This window comes from Leptomonas pyrrhocoris (genome assembly GCF_001293395.1).
Source record: "Leptomonas pyrrhocoris isolate H10 chromosome Unknown, whole genome shotgun sequence".
NCBI lineage: Eukaryota > Euglenozoa > Kinetoplastea > Trypanosomatida > Trypanosomatidae > Leptomonas > Leptomonas pyrrhocoris.
In genome coordinates this window covers 94,592-115,293 of record NW_015438383.1, presented here as the reverse complement: position 1 = coordinate 115,293, position 20,702 = coordinate 94,592, and the positions used below count along the sequence as shown (strand labels likewise).

At 61.3% G+C, this 20,702-nt stretch overlaps 5 protein-coding genes across 7 annotated transcripts; all 5 read left to right on the top strand.

Moving 5' to 3' along the window:
- Window positions 1–559: 559 nt before the first annotated feature.
- ABB37_08875 (phosphoglycan beta 13 galactosyltransferase 5) lies at window positions 560–3,043 on the top strand (the record flags this gene model as incomplete). The annotated part of the gene is made up of 1 exon (XM_015808019.1): window positions 560–3,043. The coding sequence occupies exon 1, from the start codon at window positions 995–997 to the stop codon at window positions 3,041–3,043; it is 2,049 nt and encodes a 682-aa protein (XP_015653304.1). The 5' UTR covers window positions 560–994.
- Window positions 3,044–4,726: 1,683 nt separating this feature from the next.
- Window positions 4,727–7,210, top strand: ABB37_08874 (phosphoglycan beta 13 galactosyltransferase 5; the record flags this gene model as incomplete). 2 transcript variants are annotated; one of them, XM_015808018.1, is made up of 1 exon in its annotated part: window positions 4,727–7,210. In XM_015808018.1, exon 1 carries the CDS (start codon window positions 5,162–5,164, stop codon window positions 7,208–7,210), a length of 2,049 nt encoding a protein of 682 aa, XP_015653303.1. In that variant the 5' UTR covers window positions 4,727–5,161. The 2 variants fall into 2 exon arrangements, with proteins under 2 accessions (XP_015653303.1, XP_015653302.1); XM_015808017.1 differs by having other exon boundaries at window positions 4,801–7,210.
- Window positions 7,211–10,442: 3,232 nt separating this feature from the next.
- ABB37_08873 (phosphoglycan beta 13 galactosyltransferase (SCGR6)) lies at window positions 10,443–12,698 on the top strand (the record flags this gene model as incomplete). Its single annotated transcript, XM_015808016.1, has 1 exon — window positions 10,443–12,698. The coding sequence occupies one exon, from the start codon at window positions 10,443–10,445 to the stop codon at window positions 12,696–12,698; it is 2,256 nt and encodes a 751-aa protein (XP_015653301.1).
- Window positions 12,699–13,453: 755 nt separating this feature from the next.
- Window positions 13,454–16,497, top strand: ABB37_08872 (phosphoglycan beta 13 galactosyltransferase (SCGR6); the record flags this gene model as incomplete). Of its 2 annotated transcripts, none has more annotated exons than XM_015808015.1 (1): window positions 13,454–16,497. In XM_015808015.1, the coding sequence occupies exon 1, from the start codon at window positions 14,203–14,205 to the stop codon at window positions 16,495–16,497; it is 2,295 nt and encodes a 764-aa protein (XP_015653300.1). In that variant the 5' UTR covers window positions 13,454–14,202. The 2 variants fall into 2 exon arrangements, with proteins under 2 accessions (XP_015653300.1, XP_015653299.1); XM_015808014.1 differs by having other exon boundaries at window positions 13,474–16,497.
- Window positions 16,498–17,352: 855 nt separating this feature from the next.
- ABB37_08871 (unspecified product) lies at window positions 17,353–20,608 on the top strand (the record flags this gene model as incomplete). The annotated part of the gene is made up of 1 exon (XM_015808013.1): window positions 17,353–20,608. Exon 1 carries the CDS (start codon window positions 18,011–18,013, stop codon window positions 20,606–20,608), a length of 2,598 nt encoding a protein of 865 aa, XP_015653298.1. The 5' UTR covers window positions 17,353–18,010.
- Window positions 20,609–20,702: the final 94 nt, after the last annotated feature.

The following is a 20,702-nucleotide window of genomic DNA, read 5'->3' as shown; positions in this document are numbered from 1 at the left end:
CGGGATGGACGCGTGCGCCGCGATCCTCGGCTGTGTGGACCTGACGATGTTGACGGCCGTGGCGATAACGTATACTTTCAAAGAAGGAGCTAAGATGTGGTGCTTGCGGTTGGTTGCGCTCTGCGGTGAAGCTACGCTGTGTGGGGGCGTGTTTCGCCGCCGCGATGCGTCGAAGCGCTGCGGTGCCCGCTAGTGCGAAGAGAGCACGCGGTGCATCACCCGGATGCCCACGATCTGTGACGACGGTGTTTGTGCGGCGTGTTGCGCTGCGTGGAGGCGGACGTGCAAAGAAGTACGAGGTCTGCTAAGTGGCGTTGCGGCCGACTGAGGACGGCTGATGAGAGGCCGAGGAGCCGCGTCGCTTCTTCCCCTGTTAATGGTGGGGATGCTCTGCGGTGCGTGCCCCCCCCCCCCCCGCCTCGAGCTGCAGTGCAGGACCGCTTCCGCCCACTTTCCGCCTTCCTCTCCCATTCCCACTTCTTCTCTCCTCACCCTTCTCGTTGATGGCCTGCGGCCGCCGTGCTCCGAGTCTCCCACCACACATCACGTTGGGGGCTCAGCCGCTGCGTCTTTTTCCTTGTTCGTTCTCATTTTGCACCGTGCGCCTCGTGCCGCCGTTTGTGTCGTGTCGGAGCACGCGACACCACGTGAACCCTCGTCTCTTTTCTTTGCTGCCTGGCCGCTGTGCACGGCGTCTGCGCGTGGAGTCGGTGCCCATCGCCAGCGCATCGGAGGCATCTGATACGGTGACACATCGCCGCGTCGCCTTACACCGCTGGAGAGTGCAGCTGCTGCGCCAGGGCGGCGTCACCGTGACGTGCGGCGGAGGGCGTACGAATCTCAAACGTTTCTTCCGCTGCCCTCCCCCCCCCCCCCGCCTCGGCGCACCGACCACACGCTGTTTTCGTTGTCTTCCCGCCCAACGCCCCGTGAACCGGCGGATACACCCCCCTGCCCACTGCTCCCGCAGCGTCGTCCGCGCCGATCCGTCACGATGCCTGTGCACGCCTCCGCGCCGTTGTTGAGCGAGCAGCCTGACGCGGCGGGCGAGGCCGCCGTCTCTGTCAGCCACCCCCAGCTTGTATGCGACACGCAGGCCGACTCGGCAGCGTCCGCCTTCATTCCTTCGTGGACTCCAAGCGCCCGACGGTCGGTCGGCGTTGCATCGAAGCACCGCCGATGTTGCCGCCGTAGTGGATGCGGTGCCAGTACTGTTCGGATCGTGATCCTGCTAGTGCTGCTGTCGCTGTGCGCCGTGAACCTGGCGGCTTTCACCAGCAATGGCGGCCCTTACACCGACGGCGCCTATAGTCGCATGGCGACGCCGACGCCCTCGAATGCGTCCCCACCGAAGCCTCCTCGCGCTGCGCCTGGTGCGTGGAACGCGACTCTGTCCGTGGCGGTGACGCACGAGGCGCCGCTGACGTGTCTCGACAGCCGCCAGCTGCAGCAGCGCGCGGCCGGTGGTGCGTCGGCGACGGTGATGCGGCGGTCGCAGCTGCCGTCGTGGACGCTGCGCGTGGTGGATGCGCTGTGCGACGAGTGCCTGGACAACGCGACGCACGCGGCTGCTGTGGCGCGGCAGCTTGGTGCGTCCACTGCGTCCGCGGACGGCGCGTTGCCCGCTGCGACTGTGTTTGCGACGCCGAGCGCGCCGCTTGGGCTTGCGGGCCCGATGCTGTTTGCGATGGCGAGCGTGACGGACGGCGTAGCTGTTGGCGCTGAGCTTGCGCGGTGGAGCTGGGTGCTGCGGTCGTACGCGGTGCGGCGGCAGTTCCGTGGCGCGTCGCCTGTGGGGCTGAGGGGCGGGACGTCGCCGTACCTCGTGGTGCTTGGGATCCCGTCGACGGACCAGCCGGTGCGGTCGTCGCTGCGTGATGCACAGCGCGACACGTGGCTGTCGTACGCGGAGGTTGCGCGGAGCGGGAACGACTTCCGCGGTGCGCTGCTGCCGCTGTACATCTTCGCTGCTGCGGAGCGCGAGCAGCCGCACGCTGTGCTGGACGTGTCGCCGCTGCTGCCGACGGTGGCGGAGTACGAGGCCGCGTCTGCGGTGCTGCTGAGGCCTGGTAGTGCTGCTGGTGCGGTGCGGAGCTACGCTGAGCGTCGCGTGCGGCTTGCGGTTGATGTTGGCGCTGTGGGCGCCGGTGACGCGCTGCTGGCCGAGTCGCCGTGTGCGGCGATCGTGTCGAGGCCTGCGACGCCCGCTGCGGGCACCGGCGCGGACGCGACGTGGCTGTCGCAGCTTGCGTCTGCGCTGGCGCTGCCGGTGCGTCCCGCCGCTGTGGCGGCCGCGGAGTTCGTGTGCGGCGCGTCGACTGCGCTGTGGCAGGAGGCGTTGGCGCACCGCAACATGGTGTGGGTGGACATGATGACGGACCGGCGCCCGAGCTCGAAGAAGAAGCTGGGCGAGGGTGGCAACTGGGGCCTGCCGGTGGAGGTTGGGATGACGCAGAAAACCGTCCTGTGGCTGGAGTACGCCTACCACGCGTTCCCCGATGTGCCGTACATCATGAAGGGCGACGACGACACGTACCTGAAGGTGCCGCAGTTCATGAGCGACGTCCGTTACATGCGTGCTGGTTTCAAGGGCAAGCGTGTGCGGAGTCCGCCGGAGGTGCGCGATGCGGTGGGCGTCGCGGAGACGGAGGAGTGCATTTACTGGGGCAGCTGGGTGCGTAATGCTCATTGGAACCGCTTGCGTTATCACGAGGGCAGCGGGTACATGCTGCACCGCCGTCTGGTTCAGGTGGTGCTGGAGGCGACGGACCGGCTGAATGCGGAGGCGGTGCATCTGGCGGTCATTCCTTTCGATAGCGAATACAAAGAGGTGTATAGAGCGCTTGTCATGAGCGTCGAGGACGCCTTTGTGGGCCGCGTGTTGCGAGACAGGCGGGACCGCATTCGCGAGGTCTGCCCCTTCCACCGCGCCACGTACGTGGAGGAGCGAAAGGTGCGCCACTATGACTTGTATTCCAGAAACTACAGTGTGACGTGGGCCTCGGTGCTGATGCACCACGTCTCTCCCTCTGATCAGTACTAGGTGTTCGATCGAGGCCCTGCGTCGCGTTGCGCACCTTCGACGCCGCCCACGCAGCAGCAGCGGCCGTCATATCCGCATCCGTCACTTTGCCATCCGCCTTCATCCGCGCCGCTACATCGTACTCGTGAGCGAAGAAGTAGTGGATGACGGACTATTTGGGCGCATCCGAGTGGGTTGCCGGAGTCCTTCGTTTCACCGACGGACAACATTCGCGTGTATGAGATGGTGTACCAGCTGTTTAAGTTTGATGCACTCGACGCAGCGTACGTATCGGTCACACCCAAGTACTAACTTACCTCCGGTGCGCGTTCCCTAGTTGCTTTTATTAGCTTGCTGATGCCAATGCACGCCCCTCACAGGCGTACGTGGCGACATGTCGATGCCAGCTGTGAATGCACGGTGACTTTCGGCTGCTGAAGTGTTTCTTTTATTCTATGCATATCTGCAGGTGTTTTCGTATCCTCTTATATATTTTTGGCAGACAAAGGGTTTGGTTCTTTAACATTGAGTCTGCTTTTACACTGCGCACTGTGCGTGGTGTGATGCAGCTTTGCTCGCTCTTTACTGTGCTCGGCGATGCTGTGTGTTGCCGGAGTAAGGGCACCGACGTTTTTTCTTCTCATTTTATGGGGTTTGGGTGTATTTAGCTGAAGTGTGTTTTGACTGCTGGCGGCATCCGAGATGTCGTGGAGTGCACGTGTCTGTGTATCCGTATGTCTGCTCCCCGGCTTCGACCGAGTGGTGGGACTGTGGCTGTGCTTGTGAGGCAAACCGATGGAGCTTCCGTTGCGCTTTGTTTCTTTGCTTTCTTGATGGAACGTGGGTTGATGGGGTTGTGGTCGTGTGGGCCGCATGCAAGTCGTTTCCTCCCCCCCTCCCCCCGCTGATGCGACGACTCGGCGGCAGGGCGGCGCTGATTGTCGTCCGTGACTCTCCGGGCATCCGTCGTTTCCACGCGGTTCTCCCGTGCTTTTTCTCCCTCTGTCACGCGGGAGGGCGGAGGACGGCGCATGAGGCGCGGGAAACCCGAGGGGCGCTGATTGCGTCCTTTTTCTTCTTGTGTGAGCTCGTGCGTGCGCTGTGCGGCGCGGTGTGTTATACATTTATACATATTTAAGGCGGTGCGGGATGGACGCGTGCGCCGCGATCCTCGGCTGTGTGGACCTGACGATGTTGACGGCCGTGGCGATAACGTATACTTTCAAAGAAGGAGCTAAGATGTGGTGCTTGCGGTTGGTTGCGCTCTGCGGTGAAGCTACGCTGTGTGGGGGCGTGTTTCGCCGCCGCGATGCGTCGAAGCGCTGCGGTGCCCGCTAGTGCGAAGAGAGCACGCGGTGCATCACCCGGATGCCCACGATCTGTGACGACGGTGTTTGTGCGGCGTGTTGCGCTGCGTGGAGGCGGACGTGCAAAGAAGTACGAGGTCTGCTAAGTGGCGTTGCGGCCGACTGAGGACGGCTGATGAGAGGCCGAGGAGCCGCGTCGCTTCTTCCCCTGTTAATGGTGGGGATGCTCTGCGGTGCGTGCCCCCCCCCCCCCCGCCTCGAGCTGCAGTGCAGGACCGCTTCCGCCCACTTTCCGCCTTCCTCTCCCATTCCCACTTCTTCTCTCCTCACCCTTCTCGTTGATGGCCTGCGGCCGCCGTGCTCCGAGTCTCCCACCACACATCACGTTGGGGGCTCAGCCGCTGCGTCTTTTTCCTTGTTCGTTCTCATTTTGCACCGTGCGCCTCGTGCCGCCGTTTGTGTCGTGTCGGAGCACGCGACACCACGTGAACCCTCGTCTCTTTTCTTTGCTGCCTGGCCGCTGTGCACGGCGTCTGCGCGTGGAGTCGGTGCCCATCGCCAGCGCATCGGAGGCATCTGATACGGTGACACATCGCCGCGTCGCCTTACACCGCTGGAGAGTGCAGCTGCTGCGCCAGGGCGGCGTCACCGTGACGTGCGGCGGAGGGCGTACGAATCTCAAACGTTTCTTCCGCTGCCCTCCCCCCCCCCCCCGCCTCGGCGCACCGACCACACGCTGTTTTCGTTGTCTTCCCGCCCAACGCCCCGTGAACCGGCGGATACACCCCCCTGCCCACTGCTCCCGCAGCGTCGTCCGCGCCGATCCGTCACGATGCCTGTGCACGCCTCCGCGCCGTTGTTGAGCGAGCAGCCTGACGCGGCGGGCGAGGCCGCCGTCTCTGTCAGCCACCCCCAGCTTGTATGCGACACGCAGGCCGACTCGGCAGCGTCCGCCTTCATTCCTTCGTGGACTCCAAGCGCCCGACGGTCGGTCGGCGTTGCATCGAAGCACCGCCGATGTTGCCGCCGTAGTGGATGCGGTGCCAGTACTGTTCGGATCGTGATCCTGCTAGTGCTGCTGTCGCTGTGCGCCGTGAACCTGGCGGCTTTCACCAGCAATGGCGGCCCTTACACCGACGGCGCCTATAGTCGCATGGCGACGCCGACGCCCTCGAATGCGTCCCCACCGAAGCCTCCTCGCGCTGCGCCTGGTGCGTGGAACGCGACTCTGTCCGTGGCGGTGACGCACGAGGCGCCGCTGACGTGTCTCGACAGCCGCCAGCTGCAGCAGCGCGCGGCCGGTGGTGCGTCGGCGACGGTGATGCGGCGGTCGCAGCTGCCGTCGTGGACGCTGCGCGTGGTGGATGCGCTGTGCGACGAGTGCCTGGACAACGCGACGCACGCGGCTGCTGTGGCGCGGCAGCTTGGTGCGTCCACTGCGTCCGCGGACGGCGCGTTGCCCGCTGCGACTGTGTTTGCGACGCCGAGCGCGCCGCTTGGGCTTGCGGGCCCGATGCTGTTTGCGATGGCGAGCGTGACGGACGGCGTAGCTGTTGGCGCTGAGCTTGCGCGGTGGAGCTGGGTGCTGCGGTCGTACGCGGTGCGGCGGCAGTTCCGTGGCGCGTCGCCTGTGGGGCTGAGGGGCGGGACGTCGCCGTACCTCGTGGTGCTTGGGATCCCGTCGACGGACCAGCCGGTGCGGTCGTCGCTGCGTGATGCACAGCGCGACACGTGGCTGTCGTACGCGGAGGTTGCGCGGAGCGGGAACGACTTCCGCGGTGCGCTGCTGCCGCTGTACATCTTCGCTGCTGCGGAGCGCGAGCAGCCGCACGCTGTGCTGGACGTGTCGCCGCTGCTGCCGACGGTGGCGGAGTACGAGGCCGCGTCTGCGGTGCTGCTGAGGCCTGGTAGTGCTGCTGGTGCGGTGCGGAGCTACGCTGAGCGTCGCGTGCGGCTTGCGGTTGATGTTGGCGCTGTGGGCGCCGGTGACGCGCTGCTGGCCGAGTCGCCGTGTGCGGCGATCGTGTCGAGGCCTGCGACGCCCGCTGCGGGCACCGGCGCGGACGCGACGTGGCTGTCGCAGCTTGCGTCTGCGCTGGCGCTGCCGGTGCGTCCCGCCGCTGTGGCGGCCGCGGAGTTCGTGTGCGGCGCGTCGACTGCGCTGTGGCAGGAGGCGTTGGCGCACCGCAACATGGTGTGGGTGGACATGATGACGGACCGGCGCCCGAGCTCGAAGAAGAAGCTGGGCGAGGGTGGCAACTGGGGCCTGCCGGTGGAGGTTGGGATGACGCAGAAAACCGTCCTGTGGCTGGAGTACGCCTACCACGCGTTCCCCGATGTGCCGTACATCATGAAGGGCGACGACGACACGTACCTGAAGGTGCCGCAGTTCATGAGCGACGTCCGTTACATGCGTGCTGGTTTCAAGGGCAAGCGTGTGCGGAGTCCGCCGGAGGTGCGCGATGCGGTGGGCGTCGCGGAGACGGAGGAGTGCATTTACTGGGGCAGCTGGGTGCGTAATGCTCATTGGAACCGCTTGCGTTATCACGAGGGCAGCGGGTACATGCTGCACCGCCGTCTGGTTCAGGTGGTGCTGGAGGCGACGGACCGGCTGAATGCGGAGGCGGTGCATCTGGCGGTCATTCCTTTCGATAGCGAATACAAAGAGGTGTATAGAGCGCTTGTCATGAGCGTCGAGGACGCCTTTGTGGGCCGCGTGTTGCGAGACAGGCGGGACCGCATTCGCGAGGTCTGCCCCTTCCACCGCGCCACGTACGTGGAGGAGCGAAAGGTGCGCCACTATGACTTGTATTCCAGAAACTACAGTGTGACGTGGGCCTCGGTGCTGATGCACCACGTCTCTCCCTCTGATCAGTACTAGGTGTTCGATCGAGGCCCTGCGTCGCGTTGCGCACCTTCGACGCCGCCCACGCAGCAGCAGCGGCCGTCATATCCGCATCCGTCACTTTGCCATCCGCCTTCATCCGCGCCGCTACATCGTACTCGTGAGCGAAGAAGTAGTGGATGACGGACTATTTGGGCGCATCCGAGTGGGTTGCCGGAGTCCTTCGTTTCACCGACGGACAACATTCGCGTGTATGAGATGGTGTACCAGCTGTTTAAGTTTGATGCACTCGACGCAGCGTACGTATCGGTCACACCCAAGTACTAACTTACCTCCGGTGCGCGTTCCCTAGTTGCTTTTATTAGCTTGCTGATGCCAATGCACGCCCCTCACAGGCGTACGTGGCGACATGTCGATGCCAGCTGTGAATGCACGGTGACTTTCGGCTGCTGAAGTGTTTCTTTTATTCTATGCATATCTGCAGGTGTTTTCGTATCCTCTTATATATTTTTGGCAGACAAAGGGTTTGGTTCTTTAACATTGAGTCTGCTTTTACACTGCGCACTGTGCGTGGTGTGATGCAGCTTTGCTCGCTCTTTACTGTGCTCGGCGATGCTGTGTGTTGCCGGAGTAAGGGCACCGACGTTTTTTCTTCTCATTTTATGGGGTTTGGGTGTATTTAGCTGAAGTGTGTTTTGACTGCTGGCGGCATCCGAGATGTCGTGGAGTGCACGTGTCTGTGTATCCGTATGTCTGCTCCCCGGCTTCGACCGAGTGGTGGGACTGTGGCTGTGCTTGTGAGGCAAACCGATGGAGCTTCCGTTGCGCTTTGTTTCTTTGCTTTCTTGATGGAACGTGGGTTGATGGGGTTGTGGTCGTGTGGGCCGCATGCAAGTCGTTTCCTCCCCCCCTCCCCCCGCTGATGCGACGACTCGGCGGCAGGGCGGCGCTGATTGTCGTCCGTGACTCTCCGGGCATCCGTCGTTTCCACGCGGTTCTCCCGTGCTTTTTCTCCCTCTGTCACGCGGGAGGGCGGAGGACGGCGCATGAGGCGCGGGAAACCCGAGGGGCGCTGATTGCGTCCTTTTTCTTCTTGTGTGAGCTCGTGCGTGCGCTGTGCGGCGCGGTGTGTTATACATTTATACATATTTAAGGCGGTGCGGGATGGACGCGTGCGCCGCGATCCTCGGCTGTGTGGACCTGACGATGTTGACGGCCGTGGCGATAACGTATACTTTCAAAGAAGGAGCTAAGATGTGGTGCTTGCGGTTGGTTGCGCTCTGCGGTGAAGCTACGCTGTGTGGGGGCGTGTTTCGCCGCCGCGATGCGTCGAAGCGCTGCGGTGCCCGCTAGTGCGAAGAGAGCACGCGGTGCATCACCCGGATGCCCACGATCTGTGACGACGGTGTTTGTGCGGCGTGTTGCGCTGCGTGGAGGCGGACGTGCGAAGAAGTACGAGGTGTGTGTATAGTGGGGGGAGGAGGGGGGGGGGCGGGCTATGGCGCAGAGCTTACTGACATAATTTGTTGGCTTAGCCCTCGGGGTTTCCCACGTGCTACCACCTCCTTTTGCGTTACTCTGTGATTGTGCTTTCACAGATATACGTCCGGTTATCAATCCCCCCCCTCCCCCGTGTGTCTTCGGCAATTGGTTTTGCTCGTTTTTGTGTCTCTTCCATCTGTATGCGACCTCATCCTCCAACTATTTCGTCTCCCTGTCTTTCATCGTTTCCGTTACTCTCGTGTCTTGCTCGTCCGCTAGTGCGGTGCCGAAGTTCAATCGCCCCCGTGTTCGGGATTGACGACTCTGTCTTCGGTTGTTGTTGATCCTTCACCTCGCCCAAATCGCTTTTTTTTTCTCTGATATAGAGATATATATATCTATCTCTCTATTGATATTTGCTGTCGCAGCTCGTTTCTCGTCGTTGCCGTTCTGCATCTGTCTTTTTTTTTCTTTTCCCTGGGTGTTCGTGGAACCTGGCGGTGAGTGCGTGTGTGTGGGTGAGCGAAACGGTTCGGGGTGTAGCCCTTCTGTGATACCACGCGTTACCCCCCTCCTCCCTCCCCCTCACTCTCCGACTTCTCTTTTTTTTTTCTCTTCTTCCTCCGGCGTTTCGCAGCTTACAATTCACCGTGTCTGCGACGCACGAACACGTTGCATTGTTGTATCCAACGCCAGGCTAATAACGTAGCTTTCAATGCTTTCTCCTTCTGTCACGCGGCGCACGGCAGCGCACGGGGCATCGCTTCACGATGTCAGCGACGCCGCTGTCGACCCGAGCGGCATCGCAGAACAGAGCAGGACTGACCACCTCTCTTCCTCTCCGTGGACTTTGCCGCGGGAGAGGGGAGCATTCCATGACTCCTGTTCATTTCGAGGGGGGTTCATTTCGGCCAAAGCAGCGGCACCTACCTCTGCTGTTTATTCGTCTGCAGCTCCTGCTGGTGGTGTCGCTTCGCTTGTATCATCATCATCGCCATCAGCACAGGTGCACGACAGTCAGGTGCTCCTCCATGCCTTACGGTGCCGCCCACGCCAGCGACGCCATCTTCGTCGCTTCCTTGCGAGTTGGTTGCACGGCAGGAGCGCGCGGTTCTGGAATTCCCCGAGGTGCTTCCATCACACTCGCTGCATCCACCGTCGCTGCCGCACCGGCGCTCTTGGACTTTTTCTAGTTGTGGTTGTACTGCTGTGCACAGCAGCACTGGTGTGGTGGCACTGGGGGCCCGGCCTCGTGCCGTATGATGTGCCGCCACCGTATCCACTACTCTCCCCCCGCGATCCACTGAGTGTCGTCGTAGGGCACGGGTTACACGCACCGCCGTCTTCTGCCTCCGCGACGGCAGCAAGTGGGACACAGGAGGCAGACCATTGTGAAGTGAGTGACAAGGATCATAAGGATGGTGATGATGTCGATGTGGGGGACTCTGCCCGAGTGGGCGTGTTGACGCTGCCCTCGTGGACACTGCACGTAGTCGACACGGCGTGCACGAGCTGCCTTGACACACACACGTACACACCGGCTCTTCGTGCCGCATTAGATCGCGTGCAGACGCTGCCGTCTGCTGCTGCTGTGCAGACACCCGCCGTCGCCGGCGACCCGTACCGCCCTACCGCCGTTCTCGGGGACGCCGAGCTGCAAAACGCAAAAACTACCGCTGAGGCCGCCGATGAGAGGGACACAGGATTTGTTGCAGACCGCCGGCGCTTGTTGGGTGACTACGCCGTCTTCGCCACGACCGCCGCGCCGCTCGGCCGCATTGGGCCGATGCTCCTGGCGATGTCGAGCGTGACGGACGACGTAGGCGTGGAGCAGGAGCTGCCGCGGTGGGCGTGGGTGGAGTCATCGTTCCCCGCCGCTGCTGTTGGTGCTGCCGCTCGGTTTCGATCGCCTACGCACCACCGCGATGGCCACCACCGTTCGCACCGGCGGCTGGCTGTGCTAGGAATTCCATCCACCGATCAGCCGGCCCGGCTCGCCCTGCGGGAGGCACAGCGGGCGACGTGGCTCACCTACACCGGCGTTGCCCGCGCGTCGAACCACTTCGACGGTGCTGTCCTGCCGCTGTATATCTTCGCCGCTTCCGATGACGCGTCTCGCCCGTCGTCTTCGGCCGCTTTCTTTCCTCGGCCACCACCGTCACCGGCACCACCGCTACCGGCGGCGGGAGATGCACAAGGGCCACCCGCAGGTGCAAGGGAGCTGGTCCACCCCATCGCAGAACATCGCCAGCCCGGCAGCAACGACACGAACAATCCGCATCGAAATCGCGGTAGTAACAGACATACAGACGCGGATGCGGTGGATGCGGAAGGCGCGGCGAAGCCGACGCCGATGACGGCGGCGCTGCTTCCAACAGAGACAGAGCTGCGCTGTGCGTCGCGGTTCTACCGCATTGGTGGCGATGCGACTCTTGCTCCTCCTCCAGCCTCGCAATCACCGCCACAACAACCGCAGCAACCACAGCGGAAGCCGCTATCCTACCCACGAAGAGTCTTCGAGCTGACATCGGGTGCTCGACGGACGATCTTGGTTCGCTCTTCAAATCAGGACGTTGCTGCCGCATGTGGGGCGAGGCGTCAGGTGGAACCGAAAGTACCCCCCACCTCCGTCGACACAACGGCCGTGCTGAACATTGAAGGGAACTCAAAGGATGACGCAAGACTGCACGACGGCGTCTGTGGCGGTGTGAGACAAATCCTTGTCTCCGGCCTGACTTCGCCGGCCATCCCCACAGCCGCTACCCACCCTTCCGTGAAGGGGACACCGCCAGCGCCTCATCATTTTTCCCCCCTAGCGTCGCTGGGACAGCAACTGCGGCTGCCTGTCACCCCGGCATTTGTAGCACCTGCGGAGTTTGTCTGCTACGCCTCCGCTAGTCTCTGGCAGGAGGCGCTGGAGCACCGCAATGTGCTCTGGATCGACATGATGACGGACCGCCGCCCCACTACGAATAAAACCCTCGGCGGTACAGGCGATTGGGGCTTACCAACAGAGATCGGCATGACCCAGAAGTCGGTGCTGTGGTTCTACTACGCCTACCACGCGTTCCCCGATGTGCCGTACATCATGAAGGGCGACGACGACACGTACCTGAAGGTGCCGCAGTTCATGAGCGACTGGCACATGCTCCGTACGGGGCACCGCGAGCCGGCGCTGGAGGCGCGGGCGTCACCGCCGTTTCACACCTCCCCCAGTCGCTCCTTCATCGTGAACACGCTAGCAAACCTCACACGGACCCCGCTGGGGGGCGCCGTTACGTACGGCATCGCCGAGCCCAGTCTGGAGGAGGAGGAGTGCCTGTACTGGGGCGCCACGCGCGTCTTCCTCGACCGCATCGCCTTCAATCCAGGCCCCTTGTACGCGTTGCAGCGACGGCTTGTCCAGACCGCCCTGGAAACCCTACCAGACCGTGATCCGAATCGAGATGTGCTGCGTCTGGCGGCGGAGGACTACGACCCAGCTCGGCTGCCGTGGTACGCCTACAACGTGATGCAGAACGAGGACGCCGCCTTTGGCAAGTTAATGAAAGAGCGGGGCGAGCGGGCGCGTCAGGTATGTCCGCGACGGCGGTGGTGGACCGTGCGCGAGGTCTCCCCTCGCTTCCACGATGTCCACCGTGGCAAGACGGAGACCGTGACGTGGGCGACGATGGCGGTGCATCGATGCACACCGGCGGACTATTACTTCCTACACTACTACTTCGCGACGGAGTACCTGGCAGCTCTCCGCAGCCCTACCGACACCACCCCGGAGAACGCGCAGGAGGTGGAGGCGGCGCGGTGGGCGAAGGCGCACCTGCGAGGGCGCGTCCGTGGGTGGGACAGCCTCCCAAACGTGTCCTGGTGCTACAACCCGTCTACGGATCCGAGCTTCATTGTATCTGACGAAGACGGTGTGGCGCTGTACGACATCCCGTACGAGGCGTGGGACGAGGCGCGCACCTCGGTCGTGACGGGCGGCACGTCGCGGCTACGAATGGGGAAAGGATTCTTTGCCTCCCTCTTTTCTATGTTGACCTAATATATACACATGGATTCGTTAATGGCGGCGGCGTTCATGATGAGTGGTGCCGCGCCTTTATGATGTTGCTGTTCGTCGCTGTTCGAACAGCTGTGCAAAGAAGAATGGTGATAACCACTGCTCTACGTGGCTGTTCGCAGCGGCAGCAGCAGCAGCAACAGCAGCTACGGCACTTTCTATAGATGGGAGGCATTCCTCCTCCTCCCGCCCTCCACTCCCTCCCCACCACTCCTTTGTAAGCGAGTGTGCTTTTCTGGTTTGAGCGCTTGCGCAGGTGCGGTGGTTTCGCTTCCTCGTCCATTTCGTTTTTCCTTTCTCTCGCTGCTCAGGTTATGCGGAACGGAGTTTTTTTCTCTGACAAAACAAAAAAAGAATTCGCTCAAAGCACTCCTGCGTACACACGTGTGTGCGTGCATACCGGTGTAGGTTGTAAATGACCGCAGTACTGCTGACTTCTATTTTCCTCCATTTTTCACCTTCGATGTGCTGGATACGACTGCGTGGCGAAACTCCCGCACTCCGCCGCTCGCCCTTCCTTTCAAAAGCAAACAAAACAAAGCAAACCCCTTCCCCCCCCCCATCCCTCCCTTTGCTGAACGCATCAGTTTGGGACGTGACTCGACTCGTCCTTTTCTTTTCGCTATTCGTGTGCTCCTATTAAAAGAAAAGAAAATACGTATATGTATCGACGAGGAGCCTCTAATTCACTCCTCTCCTTCTTCATCCTCCTCCTCCTCTTCTAAACACCGGCAACAGCAAATACACTACTCCAATAGTAATACTGAAAAAAAATAAAAGTCCATCCGCCGCAGCATTTCGTGGAAGGGGGATACCGCCGAGAGAAAGAATGCGACGTGCGTTGGCGAGTGGGAGCTCAGAAAACTGTCATTCTTAAACAGACATACACCTGTCGAAGAATCTCTCTCTCTCTCTCTCTCTCATACAGGATAGTTGGAAAAGGAAGACGTAAAGGACATCATAACAAAAAGGAAAACACGAACGTGTCACATAACCTGAAAGAAAGAATATTAGAGAAGGCAGCATGTGGTCTCCGCAGTTTTTCAGTCTCTTGAAGCGGCGCACCGCCGCCTCCTCCTCTGCACCTGCTTTACAGAGAGGTTCGGTCGCAGACGTGCGAGATAGCTATACAGCTGCCAGCCTCTTTCCAAAAGAACACTGCCATGTCGTGTTTGCTGCGTCGCCTCACGTTGATAGCAGGGATGAGCTGCAAACCGGCTCGTCGTTTCGATCGCTCTGTGCGACCTTGATGGTGCCGCTGCGTCGATGGGACCCGCTCCTCCGTTGGCGTGAGCGCGCCTCTCCGCGCTCGCACTCATTGGATGACGATAACACGAACTCTAGAGCCGCCTGCGCGACGTCGTGTGAACGAGTTCTGTTGTCCCTCGCTAGCTGGTGTGACAAGGCACGTTTATGGCGGTGGAATCGCCGAAAGCGTCGTGCACGCGTGCTCGTCGCCGCGCTGCTCGCGATCCTGTGTGTGCTGATGCTTACCGTTGGCCCTCGCCGCATGGTCGTCGGTCTACTTACCCGTGTGGCGTCGTCGCGGAGACGCAGCTCACCCGTGAAGGACGACGTCCCCCGTGGCCCCATGCGTCTGCCCATTTCGATTCTCGTGCAGCACGATGGGGTGGCGCAACGGCTGAAGCACGCCTTTGATCATCCACACTGGCCGCCGCCGAACTGCTCCACTGACTCCGCCTTCTGTTCGGCAGCGCGTGACGGCGCTCCTGCTGCTGCTGGTGCTGCTACCGATGGCGATGTTGGTGGTCGTGGTCCCCGTCTTAGTCGGGATATGGTGCCCTCGTGGACCCTGCAGACGGTGGACGCGGACTGTGCGGACTGCGTCGACCACTACGCCTACGATCTGGCGGTGCGGGACGTGCAACTGCGGGGGCGGCGTGGCGTGTTTGCGCTGTCTCGCTCCCCACGGGGCATGTTGGGGCCGATGCTCTTGGCGATGTCAAGCGTGACGGACGACGTAGACGTGGCGACGGAGCTGCCGCAGTGGGGGTGGTTGCGGCACGTCTACCCGAACTTCCCTGCGGCACTACGCAGCCAACCACCACGGCGGCGGCCGTATCTTGCGGTGATGGGCGTGCCGTCGACGGACCAGCCTGCCCGGTTGGCCCTGCGTGATGCCCAGCGTGCGACGTGGATGAGCTATCACGAGGTCGCCCGCAACGAGAACGCCTTCGAGGGTGCACTGCTGCCGCTGTATTTGTTCGCCGCAGCGGAGCCGGAGACGGAGGCGACGGCGGCACGGCAAGACATGGTCACCACGTCCGCACTGTGCTCGCTGTGCAACAACGTTTCCACGCTGCTGCCGCTGCAGGCGGAGTTTGTGCTCGCGTCAAAGCTGCTGCTTGCGCAGGACCAGGAAGGAGGCGACCTCGCGTACCGCGGTCCGGGCGTCGCGGCGCGTCGCGTGCGGCTGCGTGAGCGATGGATGCGTGAGGCGGTGACGGCATCGCCGTGCAGCGGGGTGGTGGTGGTGAGAGAAGAAGGCGGCACCACAGAAGAGCAGCCAGGCAATACGTATAACTCTTCTTTTTCAGGGCTTTCGTACTTGAGTGCGGCGCTCTCGCTGCCCGTCACGCCGGCTTTCGTGGCACCGGCGCAGTTAGTCTGCTGCGCCTCCGCCGCGCTCTGGCGCGAGACCTTGGAGTACCGCAATGTGATCTGGTTAGACATGATGACGGACCGCCGCCCGACCACGAACAAGACCCTCGGCTCCTCCGCTCGGTGGGGCTTCCCGGTGGAGATCGGGATGAGCCAGAAGTTGGTGCTGTGGCTCACCTACGCCTACCACGCGTTCCCAAGCGTGCCGTACATCATTAAGGGCGACGATGATGCCTATATCAAGGTGCCGCAGTACCTGAGCGACCTTCGCTTTTTCAGCAGTGGCGGCCGAGTGCGCCTCTACGCGCAGCCCACCGGTACTAATGCGTCGTCGTCCCTCTTCTCTCCCGCCGTGGTGGACCCAGTGGTGGAGGTGGTCGAGGACGCGGCAATGACGCCAAACCAGACGGAATGCGTCTACTGGGGCAGCGTCCGCAACTTTTACGCCTACGAGTTCGCAGCAGGCATGAACTTTAAAGTGCACCGCACCGTCGCCCGGGCGTTGCTGGAGCAGTACTACGCCACGACGGAGGTGAACTGGCTACAGCTCGCGATGGAAGACTACCACCCGAACTGGACCGGGCCCTACGAGGGGAAGCTGTTCCATCACGAGGACATCATGCTGGGCGTTGCGATTGGCCGCACCTTTGGCCGCGTCCGCGCCCTCTGCCCGAACCATAAAGTGTGGTTTGTGAAGGAGAGCTTTTCCAAGTTCCACGATATGCACCGCGGGAAGGTGCACGACGTGACGTGGGCAACGGTGGTGGCCCACCGCTGCACCCCGGCGGACTTCCATTTCCTCCACTACTTTTTTCAGCACGAGTACTCAGCGGCGTCGTGCGCGGCGGCGAACTTGCCGGAGTGCGACGCCGTCGCGCGGGCAGGCGCAGCCGAATGGATCGACGCGCAGAAGGCGCAGATGGTGGCCGCGGAGGCCGGCTCGGCAAATACGACGAGCTGCGTGGAAGGGTGGGAAACGCTGCCGCTGACGGCGTGGACGCGGCACGTCAACCTGACGAGACTGCCCCCCTTCGTCGTTTCCCCGTACGATGGCGTGGCGGTGTACGCGAGTGAGTACGAGCTGTGGGAGCACAACGCGACGCGTGTCTTTCACGGTCTTGTGGCGCACGTTTTCCCTTATACTGATATCCCCGTTTGACGTGCAGCAGCAGAAGTAGGAACAGCAATAGCAACGTACGTGTGAGGGACGAAAGGGAAAGAGGAGGAGAGGGGAGGGGGAAGGGAGGGGAGGGTCTCTTCATTAGCGTAGTCCCTCTTTGCGTGCGTTGATCGTCCATGCTTGAAAGTGGACGTGTTAGTATTACTATTGTTTTGTATTATTAGTTTCTTATTCTTCCTGCGTCAGCTGGACACTAACGCGTATAAGACGATGTACGGTCCCTGCTGTGATGTCTGTCCCGCTGGCGCATTCTGTTCCTGTATTCGCACACTTCTATTATTTTGTTATCATAAATAATAACATTTTTTACTTTGTTTTTCTCTCCTCTCTCAAGAAGAGGTGGATGCATCTCCATCCAATACGTCTAACTACCTAAATGGTTTCGCTCGCTGTGGTGCCTTTCCGATGAAGTGCGTTTTTTTTTGTTGGGGGGGGGGAGGGGAGTCTCTTTAGTTATTAGTTTTTCTTTTTCTTTTTTTCTTTCTCGCGAATGTGATATCCTAATGCGTACATGTATCCGAAGAACGAAAGCTGACCCATGTTGCAACGACCATACTGTGCGTACACGTGGGGGGCTTTGGGGCGGGTTTCACTAGTTCGCGTATTCGCGTGACCGCGACGGCAGCTTCAGCTCCCTACTACATATATATTTTTCGTTGTCGTGTAGGGTGGTGTATTTCATATCGTCGTCTTCGGCCGTCACGTTCCTCTTGTGTTTACACTCCTCTCTCTCTCTCTCCCTCCCTCTCCCGCCTCTGCACCTCGGTGTGGTATTCTCTCTCTCCGTCTGGGGTTTCTCCCCTCCTCCCCTCTCCTCCCCGCCCCTTTCGTTGAGTCCTGCGCTTGACGTCCCCGTTGCTCGTACGCGGCTCTTCCATTTCTACTCAATCGCAGTTGCCGGCAACAACAAACCGCGCTGCTCTTCCCTCACAAATAATATTTTCTTCTTCTCTTGTTTAAGAAGAGAAAAGACCGCTTTCCCACTCCCCTCCAAAAAGAAGAGGCGCTCCCGCGCTTGTAGGCCGAAGTGACCTAACCACGGCCCTGACGTGCACCGTGTCTCACGCAGGTGGAGGGCGACGCGCACCTCCGTGTTGTGGCTGCGGCGTTGCTCTCACACCGGCCTTTTTCTTTCCTGCAATTTTTTTCCTTTTCTTTCCAGCTCTCCCTTTACTCATTGATACGTAATCTCTCCTCCCGTTCCTTTCCACCGGCCGGAGACGGCGGAGGGGGAGGGGGATTCACAGCAATCCCTTTCTTCTTGTTCGTTTTTCTGACCCTTTGTTTTTCATTGTCCACCTTTCTTCTTTTCCGCGGTAGATTCTGATTTTCGCTGTCACAGGATCACACACACACACACACACACACACAGGCACAGGCACAGGCACAGGCACAGACAAACACATACAAGTGTCCTGCACTGGTGTGCGTGTGCGTGTGATTCTCTGCATATACATCTTTTTCTTTCTCTCATTGTTCTTCCTTCGATCTCATGTACAACACAAGCGACGTTACGCGGCGGAACCTGCCGGGGGAGGTGCGTCGATACGGCGGTGAAAGGTACTTGCATTCCGGATCAACACTCATAGTGACGACCAGGGAGCTGCCACCGCAGCCGCCGCCTCCTCCCGCGGGTGCGACTGTGCGAACGGCAAAGCACCGACTCAGCCTCTACGACGATCACACGTCTACCTGCCACTACCTCGTAAACTGTCTTCTGGTGGCTCCCCCTTTCAAATTACGACGTGCCCTACGAGTGCACCGGCGCTGCATCGCCATAGCAGCTGCGGCGTTGCTGCTGCTGCTGATTTTTGTGTTTTTCGACTACGTCTTTGATATCGTTGTCGCGTACAACACGTTGCCCCTGACGACGGCGTCGTCGGCGGACGTGTGGGGCGTGGAGGAGTTCGACGTCCACACCGGAGCTCTCGCCGTGTTGGTCCAGCACGACGGCGCGATGGAGCGGCTGAACGTGACGCCGTCGCAGACGTGTGCCGTACTATCGACGCTGTGCAGCAGCGCCATCCGTCTCAGCCCGCAGCTGTTGCCGTCATGGACGTTGCGTGTGGTTGAGCCACGCTGCGCAGAGTGCACTGACACACACGGCTTCGCGGCCGCCGTGAAGGGCGTGACTCTCGTCGCCGAACACGCCGTCTTCGCCACGTCCGCCGCGCCGCTCGGCCGCATTGGGCCGATGCTCTTGGCGATGTCGAGCGTGACGGACGACGTAGACGTGGCGACGGAGCTGCCGCAGTGGGGGTGGTTGCGGCACGTCTACCCGAACTTCCCTGCGGCACTACGCAGCCAACCACCACGGCGGCGGCCGTATCTTGCGGTGATGGGCGTGCCGTCGACGGACCAGCCTGCCCGGTTGGCCCTGCGTGATGCCCAGCGTGCGACGTGGATGAGCTATCACGAGGTCGCCCGCAACGAGAACGCCTTCGAGGGTGCACTGCTGCCGCTGTATGTCGTTGCCGCAGCGGAGCCGGAAGGGCACAGCGCGGACACCGATTTCCCTTCTCCCACCACGCCTGCTGCTGCTGCTGCTCACGCCAGCACGAAACAGCCTTCTCTCACAACGATGGCCACCACCACTCTCAACGCGTACCCGTACGTCAACGCGTCCTCCGTCGCACCGACGGTGAAGGAGTTCGAGGCAGCGACGCAGGCGCGCACCGCCCTCGCGGGCAATGTCGACAGCGTTCCCTACACCCACCGCAGCGTGAAGTTGCGGCAAGGGTGGACAGCGGCGGCGGCGGCAGACCACAACGTCCACAACTCTCTGACCTGCAGTCCGTGCGGCACCCTCGCCACCCGCACTGTTGACGAAGGCAAATCCCCTTCAGCGTTGACGACGCTGGCGACCACGTTAGGCCTGTCCGTCACGCCGGCATTCGTCGCCGGGGCGCAGTTCATCTGCCACGCCTCCGCTAGTCTCTGGCGCGAGGCACTGGAGCACCGCAATGTGATCTGGGTGGACATGATGACGGACCGCCGCCCCACTACGGATAAGAGATTTCTTGGCGAGCCAGGACAGGGGGGATTAGCTGCGGAGGTTGGGATGAGTCAGAAGCTGATCCTGTGGCTGGAGTACGCCTACCACGCGTTCCCCGATGTGCCGTACATCATGAAGGGCGACGACGACACGTACCTGAAGGTGCCGCAGCTCATGAGCGACGTCCGCCGTATCATGTCAGATGCAATGTCTCTTCCCAATCACACCGACGTCAGCTCCTACCTGCACATTCCATTTCACGAAGCCGCCACACCATCGCTAGTCGCCAAGCATCAACTCACACACAGAAGAGAACATCGTGCAGAACATCAGCAGGACGGCGTAGCTCCACCACCCCCACCGTCGGACGCACCCTGCTTCTACTGGGGCAGCCTCCGCCTTCACAAGTCAACCTGCTATGCAGCAGGCATGAACTTCCTCCTACATCGCGGCATGGCGCATGCGGTGCTCGCCCCGTCACTGCGTCGACGCGGCGTGGACGTCGTGCGGCTCGCGACACACACCTACCGCAGCACAAACACCCGCGCATATCGCAAGACCATGTTCCACCGCGAGGATGTATTGCTGGGCCTACTGCTGAACGCGTCGATGCCGCAGGCAGAGCGGTTCTGTGCGCACGGCAGAGTCTTCTTTGTGAAGGAGGGGATTGCCCGATTTCGCGACCTGCATCGCGGTACGGTGCCCGATGTCACGTGGTCAACGGTCGTGGCCCACCGATGCACCCCTGCGGACTACTATTACCTACACTACTTCTTCAGCAATGAGTATCGCTATTCGCAGGTGGATGTGGCATCGCGCGGGGCGACGGCGGAAGCCAGCGCGCGTCGGCACGTGCGAGACAGGATGATGGAGCAGCGCAAGAAGCTTCCGTTGAATGCGATGGGGGGAGACGAGGGCGGCGGCGGCGACTGGGATGCCCTACCATCGGTGAGGTGGACACACCACACGCGTGTGTCACCGTCGTACGCGGTGGATAACGCGGATCGAGTGGCGGTGTATGATACGAAGATGCGCCGCGCGCAGGACCTACTGACGCGTGTGAGTTACGGCTACTACACCGAACCGGTTAGCTAGTCTTCTTTCTTTCACCCCTTTGCCTCATTATTCTTTCCCGTCCTCTTCAGGGCCCTTTTCGTGTACACAAGGAAAGAGGAGCAGAGTGTGCTTG